Source organism: Canis lupus, chromosome 13, assembly GCF_048164855.1.
Source record: "Canis lupus baileyi chromosome 13, mCanLup2.hap1, whole genome shotgun sequence".
NCBI classification, from domain to species: Eukaryota; Metazoa; Chordata; class Mammalia; order Carnivora; family Canidae; genus Canis; species Canis lupus.
Window position 1 is genome coordinate 24,672,375 of NC_132850.1, and position 19,683 is coordinate 24,692,057.

Here is a 19,683-nt window from a genome sequence, read left to right on the forward strand (position 1 = left end):
AGATTTTATGGAACACTCAGAATTTTTGCAGAATCACTGATTTATTTATGCTATGCTCATTTTCTACTTCACAGAAACATCAATTGAAAAATGCTTTGGGGGAGCTTGGTGGCTCTGTTGGTTAAGCCACTGCCTCTTGATTTCCGCTCAGGTCATGATCTCTGAGGGTTATGAGATCCAGCCCTCTGTCCGGAATTAAATTGGGCATGAGCATGGAGGCTGCTTGGGATTCTCTTTCTCCCTCTGCCTCTGCCTCTGCCCCTTCCCACAGTGCGCGCGCTCTCTCTCTCTCTCTCTCTCAAAAAAAAAAAAAAAAAAAAAGTTTGGGTCTTTTTGATTATAAAGTTGCTAGATTTTTATTCATGAATTTTTTATTGAATATGTAAAATGTTGCTTTGAGGTTATAGGAAACATACATTTGGAAATATCTTACTGAATTTTTTTAAGTCATAAGAGTTGTTTTCCTTGGAATGAGGCATTTAATTGAAAAAGTTATTGTTCAGAAATTACTGTGATCCCATATATTTCTGTCTTCTCAAATACTTTGAGAATTGTTACTGTCACTTCTTTTTTTTAAGATTTTATTTATTTATTTTGAGAGAGTGAGTGTGCTGGGAGAGGGGCAAGGAAAGAGGAGGGGAGAGACAATCTCGTGCAGACTATGCACTGAGCAGGGAGCCCAATGCAGGGATCGATTTCAGGACCCTGAGATCATGACTTGGGCCGAAGTCAAGAGTCCACCACCTAACAGACTGAGCCCCATTCTTGTCACTTTTAAAAATAATTAGAAAGAAAAGTGTTAGTTAGAAATGCATAACAATCATACTTCTCACTTATCTATCACCCAAAACAATGTATTTCATTTCTTGGCTAACAGAAGACTGTTTTATGTTATTAATTTGATTGTGATATATAGTTCCTGTCCTTTATCTTTGAGAAAACTTAAGAAGGGAAAAATGGCAAATTGAAAAGCTTTTAGGATGATGTAATGGAGCAAATGGCCTCTCTGGAGCCTGGGCATTTGGTGTGTTTTATTTATGATAGCACATAGGGCTATTTTAAAACTAAGATTTGTTGAGAACCCCACTTTATTAATATCGCTGTGTTAAATGTATAAGTATTGAACTGTCAATGAAATATGAGACATTTTACCCAGTGACATTTTAAATGAATCTCATTGTAGGGGAAGCCTGTGGGAACACCAGATGCTGGCGCTTATTTCCGTGTGCTCGCGGAGCATGGAGTAGCTGCCTTGTTTACAGCGCCGACTGCAATTAGAGCCATCCGTCAACAGGACCCTGGGGCAGCCTTGGGGAGGCAGTACTCTCTGACAAGGTGAACTTGGGATGCACAGGGCAAATTACATTAAAAACTGCAATCAGAATGAACAACTGAACATTGTACTTTTTTTGGCACTGCCATACCCCTATGGAAAGAGCCAAAAGATTCTGAATGTTATTAGGAATGACTGTTCTAAACATAGCTTTGAATTAGTTAGAATTTTAACTCTACTGTGAATATGTTTTAATACCATACTGTGTTTATTTCAGTTCAAATCTTACCAAAATATTTCCCTTTTTTAAACCACCAGGCTTATATTTTCCTTAAAGTAAAATCCTGACTACGACTTCAGATGCATTTACACACACACACTCATATATATATATATACACATATATATACGTATATATATATATATATGACAACATCTGATGATCTTTTGAAAACAGAATAGTAGTGTAAATAGCAGGAAAATATTATGTGATTTCATGTATACAGATAAAATGTGAAAATTATCGTCCTAACTACTGTTGTTGAAAGAAGAGGGGAGATTATTTTTCTCTTGTTTTGTAATAATATGCACTGAATAGCTTAAATATTTTTTGCTGCTTTATTGACATCCATTTTAGTTTAATGATAGGTGTATTCAAAGATAATTATACCAATTTGTATCTTCAAGGCAGTCAATTCGTATTGAACCTCTTTGAAATTGGTCACTGCTATCATAAACTAAAAGAAGGAATTTGAAGTGTCTTCAGGTCAAAAAATGGGTTTGTATTATTGTTTTGAATTTTTTAAGTTAAATGCCAAGTATTATGAATTTTATGTTCAAAGAAGGAGTTAAAATAGATTTCATACTTCGATTGCAGGTGTAAAGCAAGAAGCTTTCAGTTTGGATAGTCAGTGGGTTTGTTTTTGGTCCTTGCCCTATATTTTTATTTTATGAAAAATTAGGTCTGGATTTACATAAAATTTTACCTATAATCTAGAGAGTACAGTCATTAAAATAAAAGCGCTCATAAAATGAACCTCCCATTACAATATTTCTACTCACCCCCATTTTGTTCCTTCATTTACTACATTTCAATTTTATTTTCCCCATTTCAGCCAAAAGAATGGAAAAGTAGATTTTGGTACCAGCATCTTAGGCTCCATGTCTTGGACAGTCCCAGGGAATTTGAAGAAGCTGTGATTGTAGTTCCTCACACTGTCTCTTTACTAACAAATGCTTTCTGATAACACTGTGTGAAGTTGTGTGACTGGCAAGCTAAGGTCTCTCTCTTTGCTACATCTTTTTTCCCCATTTGTGCATGGGTTTTAGATGTTATCCATTACTGTGAAGGCAGGAACCTTTTCTAATTGTCCTAATATATAAAGCGTCTGATAGTACTAAATGCGCATTAAACCATCAATTTTTTTCAAACTAATACTAAATGAGATTTTAGTGTAAGAGAAATTGCAGGGGATTCCCAGGTAGCTCAGCGGTTTAGCACCACCTTCGGCCCCGGGGTGTGATCCTGGAGACCTGGGATCAGGTCCCACATCGGGTTCCCTGCATGGAGCCTGCTTCTCCCTTGGCCTGTGTCTCTGCCTCTCTCTCTCTCTCTCTCTCTCTCTCTCTCTCTCTCTCGTGAATAAATAAATAAAATCTTTAAAAAAAAAAGAGAGAGAGAAATTGCAGTAAGTTCCCCCTGGTTATGCCCTTCTGTCTTTAGGCACCTAAGTTATTCATGATGGTGGGCACATATGTTTTTAATAGATATTTAATGATGTAGACTCTGCAGATACCCTCAATTATTCAAGTTACTACTGTTAATAGATGCACAATTTTCCTGATAACCTACTATGTGCCAGGTATAAGCAGTTTCTCTTATTCAGTCATCACAATAAGTAGGAACTGTGATTATCCTCATTTTCCAAATGTGTAATATTAGGACCAGAAAGTTTACAAAACTCTTTAGAAAGAAACTAAGGCAATCTGACAAGGGCTCACTTTTTTTTTTTTTTAAAGATTTATTTATTCATGAGAGACAGAGAGAGAGAGAGGCAGAGACACAGGCAGAGGGAGAAGCAGGCTCCCTGTGGGGAGCCTGATGCGGGACTCAATCTCAGAACCCTGGGATCATGCCCTGAGCCAAAGGCTCACTTAGCCACCCAGACGCCCCAGGGCCCACATTCTTAACACAGACATTCTTCTTACAAGAGGTAAATTGAGAAACTAACTTGATCCAGGGATTTTTGTTATTCGTGGGATAAAAGTTTTTACTTCTTATATATTTGTTGCCTATTCAAATAATACTTTCACTGAACTTCTGTAACAGATTCTCACCAGTGAACTAAGGGAATATTAGAAAGAGAAGGGATCTCAAAAATCCAACTATCCGATTTTAAATACAAGATAAGCAAAGTCCAGAAGAGTTAAGTTTGGGTTAGAAACAGAATAAAGACCAGGAGTCAAGTCGTTTCACACAACTATACCCTTCGTTTCATATCTACATTCAGGACTTTTCATACTTACTTAGTGATCGGACATTGACTAGGTATTATGATAGCGGACTCATGATTTATCCGTAGAGCTTGCTTCTCTCTTATAGGATGTTTCAAATAATGAAATGGTGTTTTTCAAATGCATTACATATCTCATCAAAGATTGTTTTGAAATAAATTTGGAGATTTGCCAAAGATTTTCGCTCCCAAAGCAAATTTCAAAAGGTCTTCTGAAATAGGGAGCGAAGCAGAACTAGAAATTCATTTTATTATAGACGATTAGAAGTCAGGAAAAGAGATGAGAGGTCATCCGGGGTAATCCTCTCATCTCACAATTGAGAAAATGTTGCCACGAAGAGGTGAAGTGCCATTCCCAGGATGACAGAGCTAACCTCTGCAAAGCTGAGACGAGGCCGTACGGTGTGGTATAGTTAAGATTCTCGCTTTGGAGTTAGACACACTGGGTTCAAGTCTACCCCTTACCGGTTGTGTGACCTCAAGAAAATTACACAGCCTCTCTGTTCTTTTTGCTGTTTTTCTTCTTTTTGCATTCCTCCCTCTCCACTCTCCCTCCTCCTCCTTCCAGAATAGAAGTACAGCGATAGTACAAGAATATAATGAAACTAAAAGGCATATAATGCAGGTAAAACACTTGGAATAGCTCTTAACATAGACTGTCATGGCTGTTATTATTATTTTTTTGCTTCCTAATGTCCTGCTCTTCTTCATCGCATCATGGTGATTTATTTTCCCATGATCTTCTAGTTCAATCATAATCAAGTTAGAAAAATTCAGTTCTGCTGCTTCCATTCAATGTATCACAGTACCTAATACTCTGATGCAACCCTTCTTTTTCAGTTGCATAATAATGAGTGATAATACAAAAAAAGAAAAAGCAGAGTGCCAGAGATGAGCTCAAAAATAAACATATCAGGGATTGGAAATAGACTAGATCTGAAAAATAATAAGCATGGCTGAAGGCTTGCTAGGTGTACAAGCAGGCGTTGGCAGCATAGTGGAGACTCTGTTCCCCTGTTTTGATTGTGGAGTCAGAGCCAGCTCAGTGCTTGAACATGCAGTGAGTTGTTACACCTCACACATGAAAGGAGATTGATGATAATGGTGAGAGGGTGTTTTCTGGGACTTACAGCAAGCTTTGGTCTAGAGATCTGAATGAGACAGAGAACAGCCCAGCGACTGGAGACTAAATTAAAGTGCCCACCTGCTGTTCTAGAATAGGATCTGTGATATCCTGAGTATCACTGTGTGTTAATAATTCTGGACCATCACTATGGTATTGGATCACTGGGGGATAGCTACATCGCCCACAAACCTATTGGACAGAGAAGGTGAACACAGGACAGGGAGCGAGAGATACAAATAACAATGAAGGACTTCTTTTTCTTCTACTTAAGAGACTAGTATAGGAGCAGGGATCAACAAACACACTAATGAAGATGAATAAAGGACCACATTGCTATGGAAACCTGATTTACAGGGGAGGTGACTTAACAAGTGGAAGAAGGATAGACCCTTAAATAAATTGGTGCTGCAACAACTAGCTATATATATAGAAAAAAAAGTTCTCTACCATATACACTACACAGAAATAAATTTCAGCTGGATTCAAGGCCCTATAATTGTAAAACAAAGAATTAATTCCTTCAAAAGAAAATGGATAAGTATTGTAATATATTTTAGTAGGGAATGACCATTTAAAGCATAAATCACAAATCATTAAGGAAAATATTGATGAAATTTCCTACATTAAAAGGAACAATCGCCGACCAAAAGAATAAACAAACTTAAATGATGAATTATTCACCCAGAGAAGATATTTGCAACATGTATAACCATTAAACAATTAGTTTACAGAAGATATAAAGAACTCCTACAAATCAATAAGAAAACACACAATCCAATAGACAAATGGGCAAAGGATATGGACAGTCAGTTCATGGAGAAGACTAGGGTAGTCTAAAACATTAAAAGATCCTCAATCTTATCAATAAACAGAGAAATAACATTTTATTCCCATCATATAGGCAAAAGTTAAAATATCTAATGGTGATACTCACTTGCAGGTTACAAAACAGCAGAATGGTTTTTACACTACTATGGAGACTGTAAAGTGGAAATATCTAGCAATATTAGATGCTCCACATACTCTATATGCCCCATGACAAACCTGTATTAATATGGAGGGATGAAAATGAGAAACTCACAAATGTGACCAACAAACCATGTACTTTGAAGGTTCTTAACAGGTTTGTTTCAAAATGAAACAAACTATAAGCAATTACTTGTATAGTAAAAATGTATTGGAAAATAAATTGTGTACTACGGTGTATTAATTCAACAGGATAGTTAGAAGTGGAAATCAACCAGAACTTCAGTTATTAGCATGGATAAATGCCAAAAGCATAATGCTGAGTTTAAAAAGAAATTGAAAATTGATGGTTTCTCTTACATACAGTAAGAGAACTTTGAAAAATTACAAAAGCCATATTGTCTATACAAATAGTAAAAAAAAAAAAATGAATGGGAATGAAAACCTCTGAGTAATTCTGGTTACCTCTGGGGCTGGGATGGTGAAGAGAAATGAGATTTAAGTAGAGGTTGGAGAGAACTCAGTTGAATCAATAATATTTTATTTTATAAGTGACATAAATATGACAGAATGATAAAACTAGGAATTATGCATAAAACTGGGCAGTTTGCATGTAATAAGTCCACTGTATTATCATCTACTCTTGTCCTGTTTTTCAGGGAAGTTAGAAATCTCATAATGAAAACTACTTCTCATTTTGTTTATGCTCTCGTTTGACATGAAATCTGTGAACCACTTTGGCAAATCAAGGATGTCATACTATGGGTGTGTATTCGTGAGTGGGAGAGGAGGGCGAGGGTATCAGGTGCACATGGTGTGCTCCTCTCTTCCTTTGGTCCAACAGCTGCACAAACCTAAACAAATAACTTTCCTACTTCAGTGACCACCAATACTAAAATTTAAATGAATAAGAAAACCCACTCACAGAAACAAAATTTCCTCAGAAAATTATCAACCCTTCTTTTTCAAAAGCTTTCAGAGATATCCTACATCTGATTCACTGCTCCAAGTATGTGGTCTTCTGAGTCTCAAGTGACAATGACCATATGTCAACTATCTTTGGGTTTGTGATGGGTTGCAGACGAGCAATTCAAATATCCAGCTTTTGTTATTGTTTCTTTTTAAAGACTTAGTTGCCAGTTATCACCATGGTAGTCAAATCAGAAAAGGAAATAATTTAAAGCCATTATTGAAGTGAAGAAGTAAAATTGTAATAATTTATGCAAGATAGAAAAAATACTACATCTCTCACTTATTGTATTTTAGTTTTTTTTTTAAGATTTATTTATTTATTTATTCATGATAAACAGAGAGAGAGAGAGGTAGAAACACAGGCAGAGGGAGAAGCAGGCTCCATGCAGGGAGCCCGATGTGGGACCCGATCCCGGGACTCCAGGATCGCGCCTTGGGCCAAAGGCAGGCGCTAAACCGCGGAGCCACCCAGGGATCCCCTCACTTACTGTATTTTAAAGCTTACTGCTTTTTCTTTTTCTTTTTTTTTTTAAGATTATTTATTTGAGAGTGAGGGGGGGAAAGAGAACATGAGCAGGGAGGAGGGGCAGAGGGAGAGGGAGGAGCAGACTCCCACTGAGCAGGAAGCCCGATGCAGACTCGATTCCAGGACCCCAGGATCATGGCCTGAGACGAAGGCAGATGTTTAACCAACTGAGCCACCCAGTCACCCAGTTTATTTAGTCTTTTCATATTTCATTGGCCATTTGAAGATTCTCTTTTGTGAAATGTTTATCCAAATCTTTGGCACATTTTAATTTTCTTTTTCTTGTTGATTTGTAGGACTTTTCATAGCCTTTTGGTCTAAGTTCTTAATTAACTATATGTATTACAAATAATATTCATCTTATGATTTGATTTTATGTTTCACTTAATACTGACTTTTGCTAAAGAGATACGTCTTTTCATCAATATTTTTTCTGTATGGTTCATGCTTTTTAAAGTCCCACTTAAGACATTTTACCTATTCAATATCAGAAGTTATTCCTCTGTGTCATTTTCTAGAAGCTTTATTGTTTTACCTTTCATATAATCTACATGATTTGATTTTTGTGCATAGCATGAGGTAAGAGGTCAAGATTCATTTTTTTACTCTGTGTTATCCAACAAGTTTTATTCATTTAAATGTCCATCCTTTCCTACTGTTCTGTATGCCACTTTTGTCATAAAAGTATCCGTAAATCCTTCTTTGTTTCTTGCTTCAATTCTGTTTCATTGATTGGCTAATTGTCTATATTTGTGCAACTCTCACATTGTCACTAACAGGTCTTAATATCCAGTAGTAATAGTAACAGCAATACATCCATCTGTTCTTTGCTCTTTAATCTTGACCCACTGCATTTCCACACATGTCTTAGTGTCAGCCTATCAGTTTATACACACACATGCACACACAGAGACAAAACTAGAATTTTGAGATTACCTTGAATTTATAGATTGATATGATAAAAACAGGTATCTTAATATTGGGACTTCCAAATCATAATCATAGTGTATCTCTTAATTTATTAAGGTATTTAATTTATCTAATTAGCTCTTTTGTTTATTGTATAAAAGATATATGTTGGGATCCCTGGGTGGCGCAGCGGTTTGGCGCCTGCCTTTGGCCCAGGGCGCGATCCTGGAGACCCGGGATCGAATCCCACTTCGGGCTCCTGGCATGGAGCCTGCTTCTCCCTCTGCCTGTGTCTCTGCCTCTCTCTCTCTCTGTGTGACTATCGTAAATAAATAAAAATTAAAAAAAAAAAGATATATGTTTTCTTAAATTTATTTTAAGAAATTTTTTAAAATTTTTACTATCAATTACAATTAATATCCAATGTTATATTAGTTTCAGGTATACAATATAGTGATTTAAGAATTCTGTACATTTCTCAGTGCTTATAAGTGTACTTTTGATCCTCTTTATCTATTTTACCCAGCCCCCCATAAATAATAGATTCAATTTCATTTGATTCAAATTGCTTCTTAAATTTGTGACTTGATGGCTTTCATTATTTTTATAAACTTTTATCCATTATCCTTTCAAATATTGCTTCTATCTAATTTTTCCCTTCTTAAACATTGAAACTGTAAGGACACATGTTAGAACTTCTTACGATATTACTTATATCTCATAGACTATGTTTTTTCTCTATCTTTTTCAGTTGCAGTTTGGTTATTCTCCTTTAATGTATATTTTGGGTTTTCAATCTTCTCTTCAGTTGTATGTAAGCTTTCAGTTTCTAAGTTTATATTTTTGCATCTTTTAGTTCAAAGATATTTATTTCATTCTTCATTATAATTTCCAGTTCTTGGCTGATATTATACAAATATTTCATTGTCACATTTAGTTACTGTAAAGTCTCTAATAACAAGAATATCTGATTTTCTCTGTGATTTTTTTTTCTGATGTCTATTTTTTCCTTTGCACGTTGGTCATATGGCCTTCTATCTTCATAGACCATTGTGTGTTACTTTGATACTCTAGAGTTGTTAAGGTCCCATGGAGTAATTCCTATTTTTGCAGGCAGTTAGCATGAGGGAAGATCACTTTGACCCAATTAGGGATTTGGCTGACTTGAAGCTAGACTTCAGTATTTAAGAAGGCTAGTTTCATCCCAGTTTCTCCGTATTGTTAGGATATAAATCTTCAGGCATTTCAACTGAGACCTTGAGTGTTTCACACAAACCTCTTTTCCATTGTGGGTCTTGCACTCCAGTTTTCCCTTCCCAAGAAATTGTGATGGCAGGAAATGCTGTTCATTTCCTAAGCCTCTCAGACACAAGTTTTTCTTCCATTTCTCTGCTTTTCAACCACTACTTGCTTTGGCATATATAAAGGGGGCAAGCAGCAAGTCTATGTCAGATATCTCTACATTTTTTTCTTTGGGATCTTAATGCTTCCAGTGCTCATTACCCTTGTAGTTTTCTGATACCTTAAAGAGATGTTTCTTTTCTTTTCTTTTCTTTTTTTTTTTTTACATTGTCTAGCTTTTCTGGTTGTGTTTGAGAGAGAGATTGCTGGACAAATGCTGGTAGGTCCTTGTCAGAGTGACAAATGCATATGTAATACTACCACTAGTGTCTTTACATTTTAAAAGTGAATTCTAGTGGGGAGCAAGTGGAGGAAAATAGAATGAAGGAAGGATAGAGATAACCTCAGGGACACTGATGGCAAAAAGTAATGATGTTCCGTGAACTAGGAGTTGATGAGGCATTGCTGAAAAATCTATTTTTATTTAACTTCTTTTGGCACAAGTGAAGAGTAATTTTAACTTGTTTGGTAGTTTATGGAGCTTGAAAGAAATATTCATTTTGGTTTTATTCTGTTCCTAATTTATTACCTAAAAATTCTTCATCAGAATTTAGCTTTTTATCCATTTCTATGCAGCTTCCTTTTTATTTGGGACTAAAATTAATTTGACAATATTACCATTTTTCTGTTTCTCTTGGCTTAATTTTCAGCTTCATTTGAGTCTTGAATTCTACTCAATTTTTTATAGAATTGAGGAAAGGAATACAGGCTTCATTCCTATTAATCCCCTCAACTTTTTTTCTACTCTGGATATTGTATATTATAATTTTGTTTAAGTTTTTAGTATTATGGGTTTGGAAGTAAATTCATCTTCCCATGTGTTACTATCATCAGGACATTATCCACATATTTGTCCATTATAATCTAGGACAGCACTATCCAAATAAAACTCAGTTCTGCAATATGGTAGGGACTAGGCATATGTGACTATTGAACTCTTGACAAGAGGATAATCCTACGATGACGTTGATATTTTTACTTCTTAAAATTTTAACTAATTTAAAATTTAAATATCCATATAGAACTAGTAGCTACCATATTATACAGTGCAGATAGAAGACTTATGTAATTAACTTAGGTAAATTTATCTCCAGAATCCAAATTACTGCACAAGAATGGCTAATTTTAACATTTATAATTTTTTTAAGGATTTTATTTATTCATTTAGAGAGAGATAGAGAGTGTGAGTGGGGAGAAGGGCAGTGGGTATAGAGAATCTCAAGCAGACTCAGTGCATTGAGTGCAGAGCTGACATAGGGCTCAATCCCATGTCTCTGAGATCATGATCTGAGCTGAAATCAAGAGTCAGTCACTTAACTGACTGAGCCACCCAGGCATGCCTTTATAAAATGTATTTTTAAAGAAAAATTGTTTAAAAATATTTTAATATGGGGCATTTATCTTTTCATATTAATAAAATGGCAGTCATTAATGAGAAATTTGTTAAGTGATTTTACTATTCTTTTTTTGCAAGCTGTAAAATGTCTTTTAAGAAATAAGACCTCTTATGCCCCTATGTATGAGTTTATCTTTAATTTATCTTATAATTTATCTTTAAGTTATAGATTTATACTAATTTTTTTTTCTTTCAGTAATCATCTCAGTTATAAAAATATCACTTCCCACAGAATAGTTTTGCTTACTATAAGGAATTGGGAGTCAAATAATATTTGATTAAGTATTTATTACAACACTTAACTTTTTCATTAGTCATATTCAATTCCTAAATCCTTGTATACAGTGTGTTAATGTCCATTTATGTTATACAATTGAGAATCTGTAACTGATAAAAGTAATAACTTAGGGCAGTTTGAGGAAATTTAATAAAAAATAGATTAGTAGTTTCTAGTGTATTTAGGGAAAGGAATTATCTATACTACTTTGACATTTTTCTAACTTACCAATGATCTCAATTTTTCATTTGCTTTTAGTAAAGAGTAAATGATTTTAATGGAAATGGAAGACATTGACATTCAGAAAAACCAGATATCACTTTTACTATGCATTGTGGAATATCATCTCTTTCTATATTGCTTATTAGTGCCAGTGTGAAGATTGCTACCATAATGATACAAATGCAATTAAAATCTAGGAAAAATAAGTAATAGATTTGTACTGCAAAACCATAATAATAAATACTAAGTTTTAACATATATAACGTGGAAATTTGTCATTAGATTAAAAACTCAGTGCTAATTAATAGTTTATCATTATAACTAATTCGGTTTATTGTAATTTACTTGGCTAGGAATAAAAGCCATTCCTCATTTTTGTACTACACCCAGTTTGCGTTATCTCTGTTTAGCCTCCTAGACTACTAATTGCATCTTTGAAAGCCAAGTGGTTGCTCTTCAGGTCTTTCACTTTTATGTTATTCATTAAAAATTTCCTAAAATATTCAGAACTTTTCTCTCTTCAAGTCACTGTTCCATTGTCTATTTCCACCCTAACAAAACAACATGCTTCCTCTTTTACTTAGAAGAATGAGTCAAGTTAAGAGAAGTTTTATCAACTCCCCACCTGTGTACTTCATCTTTCTAAGCTTCTAGAAATGTTTGAATACCTAAAAATCCCAGATATTTTTATTGGTATTGAGGTCATGAAGATGAATGGTCTTAAGGAGCTCATGGTCCTCTGTAGGAAATGAACAAGAGACAAGTATAGAATGAGATGTATGTTATAGCAGAGGATGGAAATGTATATTGTTGGGGTGAGAATAGCTGAATCTCCATGGATTTTCATGCAATGGTAAGAAAATGGTAAGAAATCTTCTGTGGCTATATCACATTGTTTAGGATGAGTAGGCAAGTTTTTATTTGTTTTTTACTTTGAAGACAATGACTTAACTCTTCAAACATGCATTCCTTTTTTGACAGACCATGGAGACCTTGAGACATTGATAATGAAAGAAAGCAATCATTCTATCAATGAACCACCAATAGTGTCAACCCAATTCCATTTGTCTATTTCATCCTTTCTATTCTGTGGCATGGTGCTCCATGCCAAATAGTCTTCATCTCTTAGTAACTTTATATTCCTTTTGATATGAGTCTTTTTGAACTGGAAGGCCACATTTATTTACATTTAAATAACCTGGTTTTCCTGTGTATGTCCTTGGGATAGGGTAAATATGTGCTTGAAAGCAGAGTAAACTTTACCAAAGAAACGCACCAAAATGAACAAAAAACATCATATTTATGAGCTTATTTGTTACCTTAGCAACTCAAGAGTATATTTTTGTGTATAGACTTTAGTAGAATATAGCAATCAAATGTGGAACTAAAATTAGCAGAGGTGATGTCAAAAAGGAAAAAGTTTTTTATCTTTGATCATTAGATCAATATGACAGTTGTATTACAAAGATCATCTCAAATGCTCTTTGCAAAACTGAGAAACTCTAGCTGTGAATTCTACTTTTTAAGCACTTTTCTTCAATGCTGTGATGTTACAGCATTGAACTTGGTTACATTTGGGTCAACACAAATAATCCTTCTCACCATTATGTAGCATGATATTGTGATAATATAGCTATTGTCCTTTGACAGAATTAATGTGGTTAGATTCTAGAATGTTTAGAGGGTGAGGATGAAATTATATTTGTTTTCAAGGAATAATTTCAATTTATTCTTCCTCTCATATTCAGGTTCAAAACATTATTTGTGGCTGGAGAACGATGTGATGTGGAGACCCTGGAATGGTCCAAAAAGGCCTTCAGAGTACCTGTCCTAGACCACTGGTGGCAAACTGGTGAGCATTCTCCAAGCATGTACATAAATATTGTGGAAGTGTTCAGCAACACTGCAAGGACTAGAGAAAATTCTGAACTATGACCATCAGGCACAAACTCAGGACTTAGGTAGTTTGGTTTCAGTAGAAATAAGCAATTCTTTGGTTAACCTTTTGTTGAAAATGTCTTTGTACATGACATTGATGACACCATTCTCCTAGTCCCTGGGTATAAAGTACTGAAGACCTTTGTTGGTTCTCCTCCTCTTTGCTTTGCCTCTACCCAGTAAGTCACTAAATCTCAGATTTTGCTTTGAAGTGTCTGTTGAATTCATACCACCCCAGTACTCTCATTGTCTTTGAGCTGTGGCAGCTGTATTATTATGTGCCCTGCTTTAAATTCTCCTCATCGGTCACCTCTGTTCTCTCCACTCTCCTGTACACCCTGCACACTGTTCCCAGAGTACTTTCTTGTAAAGCACCATTTCTCTCCTAAGATTTTGTGTGGTTTTATGACTCCCTTGTTGTCTTCCATCAAATCAAATCTCTTCTGCCTAGCATTGAAGACAGAGAAGTGTATCTTCTTTCCAAAACATTTATCATTATATATATATGATTTATTTATTTAATTATTTTGTTTATTCTCTATTTTCTTCCCACTAAGTGATCCTTGGGAAACAAATTGTCCTGTTAAGTGGATGTAACATAAAATCTGTTACAAATTTTTTTAAAAAATGCCTCTGTGCTTCTTTTGAGGCATAATTGTGTATATATGTGAAAGGAAGTAGATTATCTAGATTATCTGTTTTCCCCATCACTAAGTGTAGAGATTTTGTTGGGTTTTCCATTTGACCTACTAAAAGTAACTGTGAGCTATGAGAACCTTGTGGCCTTCCTATGTACATATTTTAGTTCAATTCCACTTGGTTCAAAAAATTCGATCAACCTTTTTAATGTTTTCAGAATTGTCATCTTCTGAGTAACTGGGGTGGAGTATCAAATTTGAATAAAAACATTAATAAAGTTTCTTCTCAAAAAGTCAGCTTGATTTTAAAAATAATTAGAGTGTAAAAGATCAAGTGAGTGACTAAAACTGAAGTTCAGTGTTTGGTATTTTAGAATTTTTTGATGCTAATAAATTCTGCTTTTACATCATCTTCTTGCATATTGCTCCTTGGAGGAACATGGTTTCCATATCCACTATAACACAAAATGTAAAATGAATGAGTGATAGAGTGAAATACAGGTTCCTCTGAATACAATGCAAATCAGAAAGAGTTTCTAGCCTCTCTAGTTTATTTGCCAGGGGAGACATTTCTTATCTAAATTCAGATCTGTAACTATTTAGGAAATAAAAAAGAGAAGACCGAATTCAGAGAAAGAGCAGTGCCATATGTAAAAACACTTAAAAACAAGTGAAGAATCATTGCCTCTGCAAAGAAAAATATTTATAGATTTGGGGCCTATTCACTAGAAAATTCCTAACACTTATTCTCTTAGGCAGGAAGAGAAAGCTATCTTGTCACTCTTTTTTTTTTTTTTTTTTTTTTTTTTTAATTATCTTGTCACTTTTAAGATGGTTTTCCTTTCCTGGTCAAAGCGAGGGGTTGTTTCCAACACAGTGACCTTGCACAAGTGCTTGCAGAGGGATTTTGTTTTCCCTCCATTAAAGATGACTATGCCACAGCTTACTGAAAGAAACCAGCACATTAATAAATGAGATTATGATTCTCCCCCTTTTTCTTAATATTATTGTACGTAATGGCCTGTGCCGACGGATGTAGTTAGTGCGTCCAGGCTTACAGAAAAGCTTACTGACGCCTGAGAAGCAAGCGTATGAGGTCCCTGGTGGGTATGGAGTTTCATGTGAATTTGCAGTTTTTCTTTAATGTTTCGTTCAGGGAAAATTAATAACCACATCATGTCAGGGTGCTGTCAGTTTAATCAGGTTTGAATGGCTGCTCAATACTGTGGAAAACACTCTGGATTTCTACTAATAGTGACTGACTCTTTCCACCCCCTCCCATCTGACTTTACAGAATTTGATATTGTGTCCAATTAAAGTACACAAATACCTACATGTGGAGAGGTAGGTAGTAGCCCGCTAGGTAGGTGGCTTTATACTTTATAAAAGAAATCCATCCTAGATAATGCAGATTTGTCATCTACTAACAAAATCTCGTTCGAATTTTTATTCAGTTGTCTAGAAGAAACCAATTCATTATTTTCAAAGTTGTAGGTTGTGATAAGTACTGCAAAGCGATACCAAAGTTTAATATTTTCAGCCAAACACCTTTCTTGAGGGGATATCACATTAATGTTAAATCACCAGGGCGGGGAAAGGCAAGTACTTTGTGGGTTATTATTGACTCTTAGGAAAAAGAAAGGAAAATTCGATATTACTGGTACAGTCATGAACTTCCTAATGTTTTATATATCAAACAGATGAGGGTACATTTCCACATGAGGTATGCCAACCAAAACCTCATAACATTTGAAGGAATGTTAAGCTTTGGCCAAAGGAATACTCTTCATTTCAACAGGTTTTCTACAAGATCTTTTTTCTTTTTACTGACTTAGAAATTGATTTTTTAACATGATCGTACACTTTTATGAGCCTTCCATACAATGTATAATTTATGAATTCGCTCTCTGATTACATTAATATATGTGCACAAATGAGCTGTTTCAAAATGGTGATGTATGATTTGGAATTAATTAGGGATATGTTAAGTAACTAAAATGTATGAATAAAAATTGATTAATTCCTGTGACCTGAGTTATAAGTAGGCACTCTGCAGTCAATCCAGTTCATTACCATGTTGTTTTTGTTACATAAGTGAAATTTGTATTAGTGACAACAGATTTCTAGTGACTGACATCCTCTTTTGGCCTCTTAATATCAAAACTCTTTAATATCTGATTTATATACTATCTAAGATTCTAAATTGAGAACTAATCTGTGGAAAATTTGAGAACTGATCAACTCCTTGTGGGAGCATTTCCATAAAGACTACTGTTCAGCATGACTGGAATATTAAGTGCTTGTTTTGGATTGTCATAATGCAAACATTATGTGCTTTCAGAAAGAAAATTCGTCTTGCTAAATTTAGATAGGAGGGGCTGTATCCACTTAGTTTATCAATCTGGATAAAAGATAAATTGTCACTTATCCAGATGTTTTATCTTCCCAGCAACTTCTCCATAAAATGACTGAAAACATCTGGATTATTGACTGAAGTTTTCATTTCCTTTACTTAGTGAAATACTTTTACTTAGTGAAATAATTTTAAAAGGGGAAATTAAGAGAATAGATAATTGTCCCATTAAGATATGATAATTCATGTGCAAAAAGAAAATAATAAACAGCCAGAACTTCATTATCATCAGGTGTACAATCACCAGATAAAACCCTGTACTGTTATTAATCATTTTTAGCTTTTCCAGAAATCAGACACAAAACAATTTTAGGAAGAAAGAACTGTGCAGTGCATGGAGTCCTTCGCTGTAAGGTTTTTTGGGGGCTTTTTTTGGTCTTTTCTGGTTGAAAACTATAAAGGGTTTTCCTTATGAATGAATGACCAAGTTAAAAAAAAAAAAAAAAGCTTCCTTAAATTTCAGAGACTAACTTTTAAAACCCAAAACATAGTAGACCTTATTCTTTTCTGAGCTTTTCTACATTTCCTCTCCTCTCCACTCCTTACTGTTTACTGCTAAGCTATGATACTGGTTTAGAAATGATTGTAACCAAGCAGCTTGGCATCCCACTTTTTAATGTTATTTAGGTAGAAACACTAGTTCTTCACATGCCATGAGTCAGTTAATTAAAGACACCGACTGTGAGATTAGAATCCTCCAGTTCAATGAAGGCTTTTATGAAGAACAACTTGATAAAGGGTTGAGATGAAAGGAATCCATGATTCTTCCCACCTGCCACTAGAATATTGTCTGTGTGGTTCCCCTCAGAAGATACAGAGTTGACGTTGAAAGTGTTCCCAGTACCTTCTGCCCAAGTAGAGATGAAGTAACAGAAATGACAGAAGAGCTGCCGACTTGAGCAGCAACAGGGTGATTTTGTTTGCCTGTCTGTTTTGTTCCTGTCACTTTAATGGGGGAGTAAGATCCCTCATAGAATTGCAAAAACCCTAAGGAGGGATTTCAATGAGAAAACAGTATTCACCTAATGGATTGAGACATTGGTGACAACTTAAGTTATTGATCTTATTTTATCTGCCTTGAGCCATCTTTGCTGAGTTCTTATGTCTTAGAGTAATCACAGTATTTCTGTCTCTATTTGATTGAACTACTGCAGTTTTAATTGCAGTTGCCAGTTCTGAAGTCCCTATATTCTATAGATAGCCTAAATCCTCCTTCTCTGGGAAGGAATCTGATAATTCTAGATTTGATTAAAGTGGCCCCAGATCCTCCAGCAAACTTCATTCATGACAGTTCAAAATCATTGATCTTAAGAGTACACACACCCTAATACCATATTATTAAAATGTGTCAAGGCTACTTGACATGATAATCCTTGTTTTTGGACAATTTGGTAGGATGTACTTCCTAAGAACAGACAACTTGTACAATAGTTTTAACCACAAAAATTGGTTAGGCTAACGCAATTGAGTCTGTATCCTCAGGTTTATCCAGACGAGATCCCCTAGCCCAGGATTTTTTAAAGACGGCAATATATTTTCTTTACAAAAACAAAATTGAAAAATTAATTACAGTTTAATAGCAATTATCCTGAGCAGGGATCTCTGTGGGAATGGTAGAGGTTCAAATGGGGTAGCTTCTCATTCCTCCTACGTAGACTGATTGTGAAACACTTAGCCAACATTTGAGGATTTGATAGGTAGGGTATCAAAATTTAAGCCACTTGTTTTTCTGGATCATCCTCTTCCTTTTTCTACCCTTGCTTTCTCAGACATTCCACTTTTGTGCATAAGTTGCTACACCTTTTGCCGAGAGCTTCCAATCTGTCGGTCTAGAGTCTGAAATTTAGCCTATAGGAGGGAATTTTCTTCCTCTTTTGCAATTCGACATTGGGAACTTTATGATTCTTGTTATTTCTCCTTTTAGAAAAACATTTTACAACTATGTGCGAAACGTGTGACTTTCTTCTCATTTAAATGTACGTTGCCCCATGCAAAATCCTGTATATTTTGCTACAAAATGCTTTTCTAGGACTAAAGCCTAGGGGGCTCTCTACAGGTGACCTGACAGTGGGGAAAGCATCTTGTTGGCGACTTACCTTGAAGATTCTATCTTTAATTATTTATAAGCTACTCTCTGTAGCGTGGGTGCCAAGATTTACTAGCAGACACTCCCCTGGCTGCATATCTCAGAGTGAAATATGCCTGTGCACAACCAAACGCTGCCTTCCCATGTTTGCTTTCTAACTCTTTGTCATTCCTTGCTTTGGGGTTTTACTTAATGTCTGAGTCCATCAAATTTTGGGGGCTATGGTGGTATGGCTTCATTGAAGTACAGGCCTGTATTTTCAAAGACAACAGATTGCACTAAACCCTCGAAATGCACACTGTGGAATCCAAAGTGCCAGGCCAAAGTGGCCTGCAGTGGCAGTGCCCTCACCCTGTGACCTGGGCTATGTGACCCTATGCTACTTTCAAACAATAGAATGAGGAGTCTTGAGTGATGCAAGTGAATCACTACAGTCTGCTGCCTTTTTGTTTTTTTTCAATGTAATGGTCAAAAATAAGCTCATCTCTTTTTTTTCATTCATGGGGAGGAGAGTTTATGTAGTTTATCATGAGAAGTTGTGATTGGGGAAAAAACAATTTTATGGACGCAGTGGCATCTCAGCGACGTTGGGCTAGCAATGCCGATAGTATCCATCTGCCAATAGGGAAAAAAAGTCCTGATGTCATCTTTGTTGCCTGGCAACAACATTTTTTTTTCTCATTTAGAGCAATCTTCATTAGTTTAAGGTGGGTAATTTTTACTGATCATTTGAGAAGCAGGGGCTTAGAGGTAAGCTACATGAATTTGATTTGTGGAAGGAATAATCTCGTGTCAAATATAAGGCAGGCTTGATGAGGCTTTCCTCTTGAAAGTGAATAACTGTTTACAAATTGTTAATCCACCTGAAAATGAATCTTCCAAGTCAAATAGGAGCTATCGAATCAGACATTACCTCTTTATAGCATGACAATGTAGAAAGGACATATAGTTGTTTTTTTTTCAAATATGATTACATGAAGTAGTTTGGACATGTGTAACTGCTTTTTAGAATATTTATTTGTTCCCA

General features: G+C 35.3%; 1 protein-coding gene across 1 annotated transcript in view; it reads left to right on the plus strand.

Annotated features, from left to right (window-relative positions):
- ACSS3 (acyl-CoA synthetase short chain family member 3) overlaps positions 1–19,683 on the plus strand; it is a 142,226-nt gene that overhangs the window by 83,378 nt on the left and 39,165 nt on the right. The window contains exons 8-9 of the mRNA XM_072772926.1: positions 1,184–1,335; positions 13,330–13,433. Of these exons, the coding sequence (XP_072629027.1) occupies positions 1,184–1,335; positions 13,330–13,433 (256 nt within the window). The remainder of the gene's footprint in view (positions 1–1,183; positions 1,336–13,329; positions 13,434–19,683) is intronic.